This window comes from Mesoplodon densirostris, assembly GCF_025265405.1.
Source record: "Mesoplodon densirostris isolate mMesDen1 chromosome Y unlocalized genomic scaffold, mMesDen1 primary haplotype SUPER_Y_unloc_2, whole genome shotgun sequence".
Classification (NCBI taxonomy): Eukaryota; Metazoa; Chordata; class Mammalia; order Artiodactyla; family Ziphiidae; genus Mesoplodon; species Mesoplodon densirostris.
The window spans coordinates 1,405,297-1,422,244 of NW_026778237.1; the positions used below are offsets into that span (position 1 = coordinate 1,405,297).

At 40.6% G+C, this 16,948-nt stretch overlaps 1 protein-coding gene and 1 pseudogene across 3 annotated transcripts in view; both read left to right on the forward strand.

Moving 5' to 3' along the window:
* Positions 1-16,948, forward strand: part of LOC132483040 (centrosomal protein of 78 kDa-like) — a 360,457-nt pseudogene that overhangs the window by 178,322 nt on the left and 165,187 nt on the right.
* Positions 1-16,948, forward strand: part of LOC132482994 (UDP-N-acetylglucosamine--peptide N-acetylglucosaminyltransferase 110 kDa subunit-like) — a 32,705-nt gene that overhangs the window by 14,150 nt on the left and 1,607 nt on the right. For 2 of the 3 annotated variants that reach the window (XM_060088261.1, XM_060088262.1), the window contains 2 exons: positions 9,017-12,407; positions 13,142-15,501. In XM_060088261.1, coding sequence (XP_059944244.1) covers positions 9,026-12,166 — 3,141 coding nt within the window. In that variant the 5' untranslated portion in view covers positions 9,017-9,025 and the 3' untranslated portion in view covers positions 12,167-12,407; positions 13,142-15,501. Of the gene's footprint in view, positions 1-9,016; positions 12,408-13,141; positions 15,502-16,948 lie in introns of those variants that run through there. The other variant, XM_060088263.1, reaches the window with a different exon arrangement.

The window sequence follows — 16,948 nt, forward strand, 5'->3', positions numbered from 1 at the left end:
AGATTGTTTGGGAAATTAGAACCTACAGAAAGTACACATGTGTCCAGAGAAATTAAGAAAGCCACATGCATACTCAAGATAAGATGCATGTTCTGAAAACACCAGAGGAGTCTCTAAGCTTTTACCATGGGCTGAGCCCTGAACTCAGTGCAGGTCAGCTAAATGTTGAAGGAGTGATCCAGCAATCTGCACAATGGGCAGAGGTGTGTGGTTTTCAGTGTGCATGTGGATGTGCTTGTGTATATTTATTTTTGTTTGTTTTAGGTGCAGGAATTCAAGGAAATCTTTGTCAAAACATTAGCTAAAAATGAACCAAAGGAACAGAGACTTCAGTGTGTACATACGATAAGGAAAACAGTCATTGCAAAAATAGTTTGGAACGGTCCCTAAAGAAATAGACTACTACAGCCTTCAACAATCAAAAGCCCAGAAAACCCTGGGAAAGTGGGTGACTCTGATTTCCATAGATACCACATTATAGTATTTGAAAGACAAATTTTCAACCAAAAAAATCACAAGGTATACAAAGACATGGAAAAGTATGGTCCATTTAAGAAAACAAATTAATTGATGAAACCATCCCTAAGGAAGTCCAGACATTTCTTCACTGCATATTCTTGCCTCCTTTGTCATAGATTCATTGAACGTAAGTGCATGGGTTTCTTTCTGGGCTCTCTATTCTGTTCCAGTGATCGATGATTTTGTGCCAGTACCATACTGTATTGACTACTGTAGGTTTGTAGCACAGTCTGAAGCCAGGGAGCATGATTCCTCCAGTTGTGTTCGTCTTTCTCAAGACTGTTTTAACTATTCAGGATCTTTTGTGTTTCCATACAAACTTTAAAATTATTTGTTCTAGGTCTGTGGAAAATGCCTTTGATATGTTGATACAGACTGCATTGAATCCGTACATTTTCTTGGGTATGATGGTCATTTTAACAATATTAATTCTTCCAATCTGTGACCATGGTATATCTTTCCAGCTGTTTGTGTCATCTTTAATTTCTTGTATCAGTGTCATATAGTTCCCTGGGTACAGGTCTTTTAACTCCTTAGGCAGATGTATTCTTATGTATTTTATTCTTTTTTACATGATTGTAAATGTGATTGTTTCGTTAATTTCTCTTTCTGATAGTTCACTGTTAGTGTATAGAAATACAGTATATTTCTATATATAAATTTTGTATCCTGCAAATTTACCAAGTTCATTTTTGAGCTCTAATAATTTTTTGATGGTGTCTTTCAGATTTTCCATGTATCATGCCATCTGCAAACAGTGACAGTTGTACTTTTTCCTTTCCATTTTGGAGTCCTTTTATTTATTTACTTTTCTTGCCTGATTGCTGTGACTAGGACTTCCAAAACTACCTTCAATAAAAGTGGTGAGAGTGGGCATCCTTGTCTTGTTCCTGATCTTAGGGGAAATGCTTTCAGCTTTTCACCACTGAGTATGTTAGCTATGAGCTTGTCATATATGGCCTTTATTATGTTGAGGTGTGTTCCCTTTATGCCCACTTTCTGGAGAGTTTTTAGCAGGAATGGATATTGAATTTTTTTCAAAAGCTTTTTCTTCATCTATTGAGATGATCATATGATTTTTAGTCTTCAATTTGTTACTGTGATGATAAGAGACCTAAGACAGCTACAGAGGCTAAGTGACCTTTCCTTCCTTGAATGGGTAGGTATCCTTGTTCTGCCTTCTAATTGAGTTAGTAGGGCTTCCCTGGTGGCACAGTGGTTGAGAGTCCGCCTGCCAATGCAGGGGACATGGGATCGTGCCCCGGTCTGGGAGGATCCCACATGCCATGGAGCGGCTGGGCCCGTGAGCCATGGCCGCTGAGCCTGCACCTCTGGAGCCTGTGCTCCGCAATGGGAGAGGCCACAACAGTGAGAGGCCCGTGTACCGCAAAATAAATAAATAAATAAATAAAATTGAGTTAGTATCTGAGTAAGGAACTGCCAGGTGTCATTTAGTTCACAATACACTGCTGTGGCAATAGAGAAATGAATTTGCCTAAATCATTTGTCTTTTCTAAATTATAGTAAATGAATATACTGAATGAATACTTCAACTTAAGGAAACCTTCTTAAAAATATATTAATGTAGGCACTTCAGTGGAGAATTGAAAACAAAACAAATAATTCAGGTAAAATTAAAGCACACTCAGTTGTATCTAGTTTCCTCTTGTAAATCTCTCTTTTTCATTTGAGTGGACAGTCACTGGGGAATATCTGACTTGGGGCTAAGGAGATCTAAGCCTTCTTGGCCACACTGTATTCTCTTATGTCGTTTAATAAAGACACCAGTAGGGTTGCTGAAAAAAGTGAAAAAAATCAATCGCTCACATCCAAAGGGCAGCTCTTGAAAATATGTGGTTTGTTGTAGTCATTTTGCTCTTCTGGCCTCAGAAGTTCTAATCTTAACCTCAGCCCCTCATGCAGAGAGACTTTTTAAACCAATTCCCACATTACTCATTATGTTACTGTTGAATAAGAGAAACCCAGCTCTTTTCCTGTGCTTTCAACCAGTTATCTTCTTCAAAAATTTGTTTGGATTGTTATACCTTAATCTTGCCTGGCAAGGGACTTATGGGAAGGTTCTTATTGTTTGAAAGTTTGGTGCCAGTATCTGCAAAGAAAGAAGAAAGTAAAGAAGGAAAGGTGTGTTTATCAAACATCCCAATAGTGAAGGTGTGTGAAAGCAACTTTTGAAAAAGTTAATCTCTCAGAGTTTAGCCATATTATTACATTTTATTTTATTCATTGAACATAAATAATTATCAGTGAATCCTTTCTAGATTTTCTAGTTTCCCAAAGTTCCCTGTATTCACATTCTAATGTGAAAAATGGTATTTTAAATCACTGCTCTCCACCTTATATTATTTATAATCACTCCTCATGACCTCTTCCTTCAAAGAAACGTGATCCTGAGAAGTGTCCTTTGTTTGTCTTTGTGGACTAAGTAAGGGGGATGCATCCTGGAGACCTGTGAGATGTTTAAATTGTGGCCGAATGAAACTAGGATGGAGAGTTCTGGTAAGATCTGGAAAGATAGCTGGTAGAGTGTGGCCAGATGTGGGAGAAGAGACACGTACAGAGAGAGGGAGAGGAAATTTTCAGAGGGAGAAAATTAAATAATTCAATAAGATTTGTTGTGTGGTGTGGGATGCAAGCCTTTCTCTCCCCCTTTCCTTCACATTCTCTTTGTTAAAGACTGTGTTTTTCATTAGTTTTACTGAGATAGGATTTGCCATTTTCTTTGGATACTGAGAATGGACCCATGGAAACAGTTACATTTGGGTTATCTCTGACTATCTTTAATGAAGAACATAAATATTGGCCACACTATCTATGCACATGCTATCACCATGCCTTTTTTGTTCTCTGTTCATATATCTAAGTCCTCTTCTTTGAGGTCAATCTCAAATCTCATCTGAAATGTACATTTATTGATAGATTCAACCCATAATGAACTGTCCCTTCTTTGTCCTCCTTAGGCTCTGATTATTTATAAAAACTCATTTTGGAACTTAGAAACTGTCCAATATGATATATTAGTTATTTCATCAGCATCTGTTATATCTTCAACACAGTTATAAGCTTTTGTGGGACTGGGATCATACATTCTGTAATTTTTCTCAGTACTTACACTTACTTTGATAGAAAGCGCATTCATTCATCTCAACATCATTTATTGAGTGTTAATTAAATGTCTCAACTCAGTCAATATTGTTTGAATGAATGCATGCATGAATGAGGGAGTATGCAATAGGTAGCCTAATGTACCGCCCGATGTGAAAAAATCAAAAACATAAACACAAAAGCAAGCCAAAAAGTGGTCCAGGACTTTCTGTAAAATATCCTGCTTTTGTTGGATGAGGCCATGAAAATCAAGATGCTCCTGAAAGGTCTTAAGAGCTGACCAAGAATAGTAAACAATTGAAATTCTCTCTGGCTTATTCAACCCTATCACTGGACACATCTGTACGTCTCAGGAATGTTATTAAAAGAAGAGATTAATAAAGCTTTTATAGATGAGTTGATAAATCTCTAAATATTTAAATCTTCATTTCCTCCTAGTTTTCTCTATTTTGGGTTTCCAAAAGATATCAATAAACCACAGGATAATTAAAAAATTAGACATTATCTTTCTTACCTTCATGTTTTTTGATGGTAAACACCTTTTTATTTTCTCCATAGTGCTGCCCAATTTCCACCAGTACAGTTCTTAAGTGACTTTTGCTCTGGATGGTGGGATATATAAGATGGAAATGAATTGTTTGTATATGTTTTAGAATTCTTCAAAAGGGTCTGGCCATGGAAATGCATTGAATATTACTTAAATAAGTAAAGTAACTTCCTCAGAATTATTATTCTATTCTGGTCAGGATACTCTCTGCCCTGGTTTGTTAAAATTTACCTCTAGAGTGGTTTTAATTTTGTTTTTGATAGGGTCCTAGGATTTATTGCCACACCCCTCCTGCATCTGTTTTTCTTTGACTTACTCTCCTTGCAGTTTCAGATTCCTACAGGGCCTTAGAGGTTAGTGACAACCTGTCCATCACAACTCTGGGAAGGACAGGCCTACTTTTCAGAGGTGTTGATGTTTTCTGTACCTGAAGGTTTTCAAGAGTTATCAATCTTCCTCACCACCTCCCTTGGCCCTCTTAATGGACTAAGCAGTTCCTCATGAAATTTCTGTAGGATATCTGTACTAACATCTCAATATTGTTCCATCCTGAGTCTAAATTCCTGGCCTCAAGGTAATGTTAGATTTGTAGCTCCAGTCCCTATTTACATAAGGCCTATACTAAGGAACGGGACCCATAGACATCAGTCTGCTCTTATTTCTCTGGATTTAATTTCTCTGTTACTTTCGGAAACATGCAGGTGTTCCTTTCTTTCTTTTAATCTCAGCTATGTGCTTTTAACTTTTTCAAAATTGACCCAGAATTCACATGTGTCTCCAGTAAGAGTACATTAAATTGAGCTTAGTCTGCTCTTCTACTGGCATATTTGAGATCCAAATAATTTGCTACTTAACTGGATTCAGTTACCTGTATATTTCAGGCACCTAAAACTCACCATGTTCCAAATTTCCCCCTTTATTGTTAGTAATTTTCTTGGGAATCTGGATAACATTAGATGGAATAAAGTTAGTGAGTGGCCCAGGATTGCCTGAAATTTTGTTTGTCAGAGTGGCCAGGGAAAGTTAAGCAAAGAAGAAAACCAAATGAAAACCAGAATCACATTATTATGGCTGAGACAAGATTCCATGGAGAGCTCTCTGTAGAGCTGGGTTGGGTCATAACTTATGCCAGAGCTCTAGGTGGGGTTGACACCATCTCATGCCAAGCTCTCAGTTCTGGGCTAACGTCATCTCTGGTCCACTCTATGGAGTGGAAACTTTGGAGGAATGACCAATGTGTTCTGCGGTGTAGGAAGAGGGAAATTGTGAACGTTACTTTCTAAATTGTGGAGGAAGTAACCACAGTAAATGTGCCTTGAACTATGGTGTTTAATTTGACCAGTCAGATCAATGACTTTCCCCTTGAATGAAATGCTACTACGTATATGAGCAGAAAAACAAAACTGGTATAAGGAATAGATAGCTAGTGGGAAGCAGCCGCATAGCACAGGGCGATCAGCTCTGTGCTTTGTGACCACCTAGAGGGGTGAGATAGGGAGGGTAGAAGGAGGAGGGAGATGCAAGAGGGAAGAGATATGGGGACATATGTATATGTATAACTGATTTACTTTGTTATAAAGCAGAAACTAACACACCATTGTAAAGCAATTATACTCCATTAACGATATTAAAAAAAAAAAACTAGTATAAGGAGATGGAGAGACTGGGAGTCTTATTTTCCCAGCAATTACATTTTCCTCAACCATGACCTTCCCTTAGAGTCTCCTAGGCCTTGGGGATGATCGCAACCCCTTGGGTTGGGTGATGGCAACCCCATCTTCACTAGAACCTCTATAGTTAACTTTGATTTTTCCCACTCTGTCTATCCATCCCATGTATGCAGTCAGACATTTGATCTTGGACTTTTACTGACAAAATATCCTTGAATATAACCATTTCTTTTCACTCCCACTGCTACTGCTTTTGTCACTGCCTTAACTAAGGCTTTATCTTTAAGTCCTTTATATAAATATATAAATAAAATATCCAAATAAATAAAATATAATATTAATTCTGATGATTTTAAAGTCTTTTCTTGATAAAGACTTTTCCTGATAAAGATACACAATATCATATATAAATATTTTTGTATTATCTGTTCCTTTCTTAGAATTTTAGTCATATGATTCTATCTCTTGGTATGTCTAGAACTTTTTGATTGAATGCTGACTATTTTATTTGGCTTTTTTTATTTTTCTCAGTGGAAATATTGTTTTGCTTCAAAATATTTTACTCTACCTGGAAGTAGCAAATCTTCAAATTACAATGTTTTAAATGCTTTCAAATATCAATACTATAGGTGTCACAAAATCTAGAAAAATGACATTTGAAAATTAACTCCTGCCAGATGTGTCTCTATAAAACTTTTTCCCCACTCTTGTAGCTACATATTCTTTAACTGCCTCCTCATATGACAGTTTATGTGTTTTAGAAATAAAATTTTAAGAAATAAACTTTGTAGTTTATAGACATAGCTTTCTTTTAACATGGTTGATTAGAATTTGCTTTTAGTTTTTAATAGTTTAGAAAAGTTTATTTCAGCATCACAATTTATTATTGATAATGTCACATTAATTTTCATTGTTATCTTTGAGAAAACCTCTATGGATTACTTCCTCATAAATATTTACTATTATAAATGCATTACTGATTTCAGTACTGCTATAGGATTGTGCATTACAGGAATTCTGATAAAATACTCATTCACACCATTCCATTACACACGTTATTGATGGAGTATATTCTTTTATTTCTTTATTTATTTATTTTTGACTGTGTTGTGTCTTCATTGCTGTGCGCAGGCTTTCTCTAGTTGCAGCGACTGGGGGATACTCTTTGTTGCGGTGTGCAGGCTTCTTATTGCGGTGGCTTCTCTTGTTGCAGAGCACGGGCTCCAGGCACGCAAGCTTCAGTAGTTGTGGCTCACAAGCTCAGTAGTTGTGGCTCACGGGCTCTAGAGCGCAGGCTCCATAGTTGTGGCACACGGTCTTAGTTGCTCTGCAGCATGTGGGATCTTCCCAGACCAGGGCTCGAGCCCGTGTCCCCTGCATTGGCAGGTGGCTTCCTAACCACTGTGCCGTCAGCGAAGCCCCTGGAGTATATTGGGGGATTTTTGTTTTGTTTTGTTTTTTTGCGGTATGCTGGCCTCTCACTCTTGTGGCCTCTCCCCATTGCGGTGCACAGGCTCCGGACATGCAGGATCAGTGGCCATGGCTCACGGGCCTAGCCGCTACGTGGCATTTGGGATCTTCCCGGACCAGGGCACGAACCCGTGTCCCCTGCATCGGCAGGCAGACTCTCAACCACTGCACCACCAGGGAAGCCCTGGAGTATATTCTTGACAGAAGGAAATTTCCGTTTTGACTAAGCATTGAAGAAAACTGAATCTTTGACTTATCTTTCACATGCCTGATGATTGAAATAATTTTCCACAGAATAACTTCTGGTTTTATACTTTTCAGCTCTTTTTTTCTTATTCAAACACACATGCTTTGAGAGCTGTGAAGTGCAAGACATGGCTGTATTGTCAGGTGGTTTTCTCCTGATGCTTCTGTGTCTATTGCTAGTTAAGTCACTAGTCAGTAAGAGTACTGGAAGTTATTCTGTAATGGGATAGTATATAGTCTATTACATATGGCGGTGTCTGAAAATCACATAATAGCCTCACTTAAAACATCTCCTGGGCTTCCCTGGTGGCGCAGTGGTTGCGAGTCTGCCTGCCGATGCAGGGGACACGAGTTCGTGCCCCTGTCCGGGAAGATCCCACATGCCGCAGAGTGGCTGGGCCTGTGAGCCATGGCCGCTGAGCCTGTGCATCCGGAGCCTGTGCTCCGCAAGGGGAGAGGCCACAATAGTGAGAGGCCCACGTAACGACAACAACAACAACAAAAATCTCCTTAGCCAGATTTCCAAAAAGCCTGTGACCAATCCAATATGATCCAACATAGCACAATATGATAGAAGGAAAATTGACAAAGAAAGAGATGCTGGTCTTACCTGATGGAAATTAAAATATCTCACTTTTGACAATTTTGCAAAAACGTATAATTACATGAACTAATTTCTAGGGTTCTTCGTAGGACCTAAAAAGGAACCCATAGAGTTGTGGAACAACAATAGAAGCTACTGTGATGAGAAGCCCGGGCACTGCAACAAAGAGTAGCCCCTGCTCGCTGCAACTAGAGAAAGCCTGCACGCAGCACTGAAGACCCAACGCAGCCGAAATAAAAATAAATAAATAAATTTATCTTGTAAAAAGTAATACTCAGGTTTGAGGCATACGAAATTTGATGAGGAGAAATTAGCTAATGTTTTCAGAACTTTTAAAATATCAAACTCAAGTCTCTAAGATTTTAGCATTATATACAACATCGGTTACTTATTATTGGTTTTGGAAGGCCAATTTAAAATTTTCTCATCTTACTGTATTGAAATTCACGGCCCTAATGTTTTCCACGTTGACTATATGAATGATGAAGAAAAGTCAATCATGTATTTCATTTCCAACTGGACAGAAAACAATATTTTAAAAAGTGTTTGGCCTACTGACTTTTGATTTCTTCTAAGGCAAATGGATAGGTAATTTTTATTCCCTGATTAGGAGAAAAAAGGTGGAAGAGGGCAGGGTTAAGAATTAAGACTTCAAGAGCATGAGAGGTAGATGGCCAACCATAGTTCCTAAGGTTTGGTGCCTGTAACTGTTGCCACCGCTTAAGCCTGTCAAAGCAGTGGTATGGCTGCTGCGCTCGTGCTTGCTACCACTAGAAACATTCTTGCCAGTAGTGGCGGCAGCGGGACTCAATTACCCCCTTTTTTCACTCTCTCCAGAAGCTCCAGATGGCGTCTTCCATGGGCAACGTGGCCGACAGCACAGAAGCAACGAAACGTATGCTTTCCTTCCAAGGGTTAGCTGAGTTGGCCCATCGAGAATATCAGGCAGGAGATTTTGAGGCAGCTGAGAGACACTGCATGCAGCTCTGGAGACAAGAGCCAGGCAATACTGGTGTACTTTTATTACTTTCATCTCTACACTTCCAGTGTCGAAGGCTGGACAGATCTGCCCACTTTAGTACTCTGGCAATTAAACAGAACCCTCTTCTGGCAGAAGCCTATTCGAATTTGGGGAATGTGTACAAGGAAAGAGGGCAGTTGCAGGAAGCAACCGAGCATTACCGGCATGCATTGCATCTCAAACCAGATTTCATCGATGGTTCTATTAACCTGGCAGCCGCTTTGGTAGCAGCAGGCGACATGGAAGGGGCAGCACAAGCGTACGTCTCTGCTCTTCAATACAATCCTGACTTGTCCTGTGTTTGCAGTGACCTGGGGAACCTGCTCAAAGCCCTGGGTGGCTTAGAAGAAGCCAAGGCATGTTATTTGAAAGCAATTGAGACGCAACCGAACTTTGCAGTAGCTTGGAGTAATCTTGGCTGTGTTTTCAATGCACAAGGGGAGATTTGGCTTGCAATTCATCACTTTGAAAAGGCTGTCACCCTTGACCCCAATTTCCTGGATGCTTATATCAATTTAGGAAATGTCTTCAATGAGGCACGGATTTTTGACAGAGCTGTGGCAGCTTACCTTCGTGCCCTAAGCTTGAGTCCAAATCATGCTGTGGTACATGGCAACCTGGCTTGTGTATACTATGAGCAAGGCCTGATGGATCTGGCAATAGACACCTACAGGCGAGCTATTGAACTGCAACCACATTTCCCTGATGCTTACTGCAACCTAGCCAACGCTCTCAAAGAGAAGGGCAGTGTTGCTGAAGCAGAAGATTGTTATCATACAGCTCTCCGGCTGTGTCCCACCCATGCAGACTCTCTGAATAACCTAGCCAACATCAAAGGAGAACAGGGAAACAGTGAAGAGGCAGTTCTCTTGTATCGTAAAGCATTAGAGCTCTGCCCAGACTTTGCTGTTGCCCATTCAAATTTAGCAAGTGTATTGAAGCAGCAGGGAAAACTGCACGAAGCTCTGATGCACTACAAGGAGGCTATTCGAATCAGTCCTACCTTTGCTGAGGCCTACTGTAATATGGGAAACACTCTATGGGAGATGCAGGATGTTCAGGGAGCCTTGCAGTGTTATACTCGTGCCGTTCAGATCAGCCCTGCATTTGCGGATGCCCACAGCAATCTGGCTTCCATTCACCAGGATTCAGGGAATATTCCAGAAGCAATTGCTTCTTATCGCACTGTTCTGAAGCTTCAACCTGATTTTCCTGACGCTTACTGTAATTTGGCTCATTGCCTGCAGGTTGTCTGTGATTGGACAGACTATGAGGAGCGAATGAAGAAGTTGGCCAGCCTTGTGGCTGACCAGTTGGAGAAGAATAGGTTGCCTTCTGTACAGCCTCATCATAGTATGCTCTATCCTCTTTCTCATGGCTTCAGGAAAGCTATTGCTGAGAGGCATGGGAACCTCTGCTTGGCTAATATAAGTGTCCTTCATAAACCGCCGTATGAACATCCAAAAGACTTGAACCTCAGTGATGGTCGACTGCGTGTAGGATACGTGAGTTCTGACTTTGGGGATCATCCTACTTCTCATCTTATGCAGTCTATTCCAGGCATGCACAATCCTGATAAATTTGAGATATTCTGTTATGCCCTGAGCCCACATGATGGCACAAACTTCCGAGCGAAGGTGATGGCAGAAGCCAATCATTTCATTGATCTTTCTCAGATTCCATGCAATGGGAAAGCAGCTGATCGCATCCATCAAGATCGTATACACATCCTTGTAAATATGAATGGTTATACCAGGGGTGCTCGAAATGAACTCTTTGCTCTCAGGCCAGCTCCTATTCAGGCAATGTGGCTGGGGTACCCTGGGACTAGTGGCGTGCTTTTCATGGATTATATCATCACTGATCAGGAAACTTCACCTGCTGAAGTTGCTGAGCAGTATTCTGAGAAACTGGCTTATATGCCCCATACTTTCTTTATTGGTGATCATGCTAATATGTTCCCTCACCTGAAGAACAAAGCCGTCATTTATTTTATGTCCAATGGGCACATTTATGACAATCGGATTGTGCTGAATGGCATCGACCTCCAAGCATTTCTTGATAGTCTATCAGATGTGCAAATAGTCAAGATGAAATGTCCTGATGGAGAAGACAATGCAGACAGCAGTAATACAGCTCTTAATATGCCTGTCATTCCTATGAATACTGTTGCAGAAGCAGTTATTGAAATGATTAACAGAGGACAAATTCAGATTACAATGAATGGATTCAGTATTAGCAATGGCCTGGCAACCACCCTGATCAACACTAAGGCTGCCACTGGAGAGGAGGTTCCCCGTACCATTATTGTAACCACACGTTCTCAGTATGGGTTACCGGAAGATGCCATTGTGTACTGTAACTTTAATCAGTTATACAAAATTGACCCATCTACTTTGCAGATGTGGGCAAATATTCTGAAACGTGTTCCCAATAGTGTACTGTGGCTGTTGCATTTTCCAGCAGCAGGAGAAGCTAATATTCAACAGTACGCACAAAATATGGGCCTTCCCCCAAACCGTATCATTTTTTCCCCTGTTGCTCCTAAAGAGGAACATGTTCGGAGAGGCCAGCTGGCTGATGTCTGCTTGGACACTCCACTCTGTAATGGACACACCACAGGGATGGACGTCCTTTGGGCAGGGACCCCCATGGTGACTATGCCAGGAGAGACTCTTGCTTCCCGAGTTGCAGCTTCCCAGCTCACTTGTTTAGGCTGTCTTGAGCTGATTGCTCAAAATAGACAAGAATATGAAGAGAGAGCTGTGAAACTGGGAACTGATCTCGAATACCTGAAGAAAATTCGTGGCAAAGTCTGGAAGCAGAGAACATCTAGCCCTCTGTTCAACACCAAACAATACACGATGGAACTAGAGCGGCTCTATCTACAGATGTGGGAGCATTATGCAGCTGGCAACCAACCCGATCACATGATTAAGCCTGTTGAAGTCACTGAGTCAGCCTAGATCATGACTGTGTGCCCAGGAGAATTACCCCTGTAGCTGAGCCTCAACCTTCTGAGGGAAAGGGAACTACTTTTTCAATATCATGTTGCAGATGGGTGACACACAATGATAAGAAATAGCACAGCCAGACTTGCTTCCTGCATGATCACGATAGGGAGAGACACAAGAGATGGGAAACTGCTGTTCCACAAGGAGTCTCCATCGAATTTTGCAGCAGCCAGGTGTCTGGAAGGTCTGGAAGGTAAGTCCGGAAGGTCTGATCTCCCTTGGCCTTCCAGGGGATGGATGGTTAGTGTGGAACGGAGATAGAGATTGCCCAGCCGTTTTGTGATTATCATGGATTGATTGAGTCTTCTGAATTAATTTTTTTCTTTATATTTTGGGTATTGGAGCTTTTAAAAATATTTGGTTTCAGGTATTTTTATTCATGTGAAGTGTATATGATTCTCTTGATATAAGGTTTTAAGCTAAAATATTCCTTGTTTTAGTTTCTGAACTCTACAGATAAATGGGGACTTTGCTGCTGTAGTCTTTTTATAGCTTTTATAAACCACTTGAGCCTATTATCAGTCACTTTAGTGTCTGACATAACATTTGGAACACTCAGTGATTTCTTGGTTTGTAGATGATGGCTTCAGTTCTTTTTCTGCTCCGTTTCCTTCTTCCCTTCCCCCCACTGTAAAAATTCTCCTGTAACTTGGCTAACACAAAACAAAGTCTGATTCAAAACCTCCCAGAGTGTTTCTCTTAAACACATCATCTGGTGCCAAATGAAGATTCTTAGGAGTGCTTATTAATTATGAAGGGCACAGTTGTGGTACTGTCACTGATGATAATAATAATGGATTTTTGGCCTAGAGTTTTGTCCTATTTCACCAGTGTTTTACTGTTGACTGCCCCTCTATGCTGCTTGCAAAAGTGATAGTGTGTGATAAGATGTTTACTTTCATTTCTAAAGTTTGTTTTTTTTTTTAGGTGAGTCCTGTTCTTCCTTTTTCTTTCAGCAGAAATGAAATTCCAGGTAAGTATAAGTATTCAAATATTTGATCAGTAATTCACAGTTATCTCCAGTACATTAAATAACTTTCATCAAAAAACATGTTATAGGTAAAAAGTTCTGAAGGACCAGCTATGTATATGATAATTATGTTTCAGGCCTTCTAGGGTATTATATATAATAACTTGTCTTCTGGTTGTGGTCTTGAAGTCTTTATGGATTCAGCCTCAGTAGTAGCGAACTGCACTGCTACTTGGTTTGGAGTACAAATTAGACTTTAGCCCTCCTGGAGGTTGAGTTTTTGGTATTGAAAACCATAGGAATGAAATGATTGTATTTCAACAAAGGATCGAGGGCTTGAGGCTTAAACAAGCCAACATATGTGTGGGAAGCAGTCAGCCTTGAGAGCAGGCTACGGACATGCCAGGCATGCCGCCGCTACTCGAAGGGACTGTCCCTACTTGTTCCCCTCCTTGTTCCATTCCACGGGAGATAAATCACCAGGGCCCAGAAATCAGAAAGAATGTAAAATGAGACAAGCAAAGCTGTCTCCCCCCTGCACGTGCAGGTTATTTTGGATGATTCTGGGTTTATGGGTTTTCTCCCAGGGAAGTTAACCTTGAGTGGAGACAGTCATTAGATAATGTAAACCACCGTCTGGCAACCTTCCCTTTTCTAGTCTATATAATCTGCAACTGTAGCATACTAAAACTTGCCTTGCAACCATCAGTTGTCTTGGTCCTTCTGACCCCATTCGTCGGTGCTACTTCAGTTCCTTACCCCGTCCCTTCTGACCCTGGGAGGTTAAATCCTCTTTCTGAGGCTGGTCCGCGGCAAGTGGCGCCCGAACAGGGACCTGAAGCGTGAAGGCAATTAAAAGAAAAAGAAAGTGCAGGTAAGAGAACCCTTATGCAAAATATGTGTAGCCACGAGTAAAAGTGAAACTAATAGAGGCATAAGGCAACAGTCAGAAGTAAAATAAGATGGGGCAAAAGGGCTCAAAGGAGCGTGAATTATTTGCTCCGGTTTTACTTTCGATGCTTATAGCTCGGGGTAATAAAATTTCTACCTCACAGTTAACTGAATTTTTGCAGCATATCCATGATGTATCTCCCTGGTTTCCTGATGGCGGCTCTGTGGCATAGAAATCTGGCAGAAAGTTGGAGAAGATTTAAAAAATTATTATGAGTCTCGAGGGCCTACTCATACTGCCGTTGTTACATTTAGTTTGTGGAATCTGATAAAAATATGTTTAGGTTCTTCTCATGATAGTGTTGATTTGAATGTAAAGTCAGAAAAACATAAGCCTCTGACAGAAGAAAAGACTGTATTATCAGCTACTGTGTCGCCACTTCCTAAACCGAAAGAGCTAATTAATTTAAATATTTCAGATGAAGAGGAACATTTTGACTTAACCGATGAGGCTTTTAAACATAAAAGAGAGAGAGAAAAAAAACATAAAAGAGAGAATCATCCTGAGGATGATTTTCTAACGGCCATGATAGATAAGTCAGTGAAAAAGCTGCACATTAGTAAGGACTGTCTTCCTCATAAATCTACATCTGTAAAAATGCTCAGTCTCTTACAACGTGCTGTACAAGCAGCAATAAAACGAGGAGAAGATCCTATTTTCTGTTGTCCTGTCCTAGAAAGACCTGATCCTAATAATCCTCAACAGGGTATTAGGGAGCATCCGGCTCTTCCTTTTAAAGTTTTGAAAGATCTAAAATCTGCTTGTGCTCAATATGGGCCCACTGCTCCTTTTACTACTGCTATGGTTGACACTATTGCAGGAGAAGCTCTTTCCCCCGCTGATTGGAAGTCTATTGCACGAGCTTGTTTAAATGGTGGAGATTATTTAATATGGAAGTTTGATTTTTATGAACGGGCTGCTGAACAAGCAGAAAAGAATGCTACCCATGATATTCCAGTTGATTATCATATGCTGATTGGGGAAGGACCATATATTTCTTTACAAGATCAATTAACTTATACCTTTGTTGCTTATCCTCAAATAAATCATTTGGCATTACAAGCCTGGAGGAAATTATCTTCTACACACAAAACTGAGGATCTTTCAAAAATGAGACGGGGACCTGATGAACCATATGCTGATTTTGTAGACAGATTGTTACAGGCGGTGGGGAGACTCATTGTGGATGGACTCACTGGTACAATTGTAGTTAAGCAAGTTGCTTTTGAAAACGCTAATAATGCATGTCAGGCTGCGACTCGACCTTGGAGAAAACGGGGAACATTGGAGGATTGTATTCGCCTTTGTGCAGACATTGGGCCTGCTTCTATACAGGGTGCTGCTATGGCTGCAGCGTTAACTAAAGTGGGGTTTCAAAACAATCCAAAGAGAACAAAGACTAGTTTTCAATGCGGAAAGGCAGGTCATTTTGCTGGAGAATGTGGATCTTTTCATTGTCACCCTGGTCCTTCCTTCCCTACTGAAAACCCTCCAGCTGGTCAGAAAATCCCTGGTCTATGCCCTAAATGCAATAGGGGAAAACGTTGGGCACGAGATTGTCGCTCAGTGGCCCACAGGGATGGGACACCACTCTCGGGAAACTACTCCCGGTGCCTTCCCGGCCCCAACAGATAATAGGGGCAACGTCTGTGTCTCCTCCTCAAACTACCAATCAGACATTGACCAAAACCGAAAACATACAGTATCTTCGCTCTCCAGAGCAACAGCAGGAAGCGCAGGACTGGACCTCAGTACCTCCTCCCGATATGTATTAACTCCTGAAATGGGTCCTCAGGGCCTCTCTATGGGCATCTATGCACCTTTACCCAAGGGTTTGATTGGACTATTATTGGGAAGAAGTAGTGTTGCCATGAAGGGTTTAACTATTATGCCAGGACTCATAGACTCTGACTACGAAGGGGAAATAAAAATCATGGCACAAACTATTAAAAATATAATAACGATTTCTCCTGATGATAAAATTGCACAATTGCTACTTTTGCCCTTTGTACCTCATGGACAAACTTTACAACATCAAAAGAGAGAAACAAAGGCTTTTGGATCATCTAGTGCTGCCTACTGCATTCAGAAGATAGGGAAAGAACGTCCAGAAATGAAATGAACCATTCATGGAAAGGTTTTTTCAGGTTTGTTAGACACTGGAGCTGATGTCTCTGTTATGACGCAGATGCACTGGCCTAAACATTGGCCCGTTAGCCCTATTATTACAGAACTTCAAGGAATAGGACAGAGTTCTTCTCCTATGCAAAGTAGTCAGTTATTATTATGGCAAGATAGTGAGGGCCGTTGAGGATACTTCCAACCTTATGTTTTGCCTGGGCTGCCTTTAAACCTCTTGGGCCAAGATATATTAAAAGAAATGGGAGTATTACTTTATAGCCCAAATTCTCAAGTCTCTAATATGGTGTTGGATCAAGGATTTCTCCCCACAAAAGGGCTGGGAACAAATCAAAAAGGAACTGTCTATCCTATTGATGTGAAAATAAAAAGTAATAGACAAGGTTTGGGTTTTTCTTAGGGACCTTGGATTCTCCTCCACTCACTGCTGATCCAATTACTTGGCTGAGTGATGACCCTGTATGGGTGGACCAATGGCCCCTCACAAAGGAGAAATTAGAAGCTGCAGAACAATTAGTACTGGAACAATTAGGGCATTTAGAAATTTCCAATAGTCCTTGGAATACTCCTTTTTTTATTATCAAGAAAAAGTCTGGAAAATATAGGTTATTACAGGGTCTAAGAGCTGTTAATAAAACTATGCTAATAATGGGAGCTCTTCAACTAGGCCTAC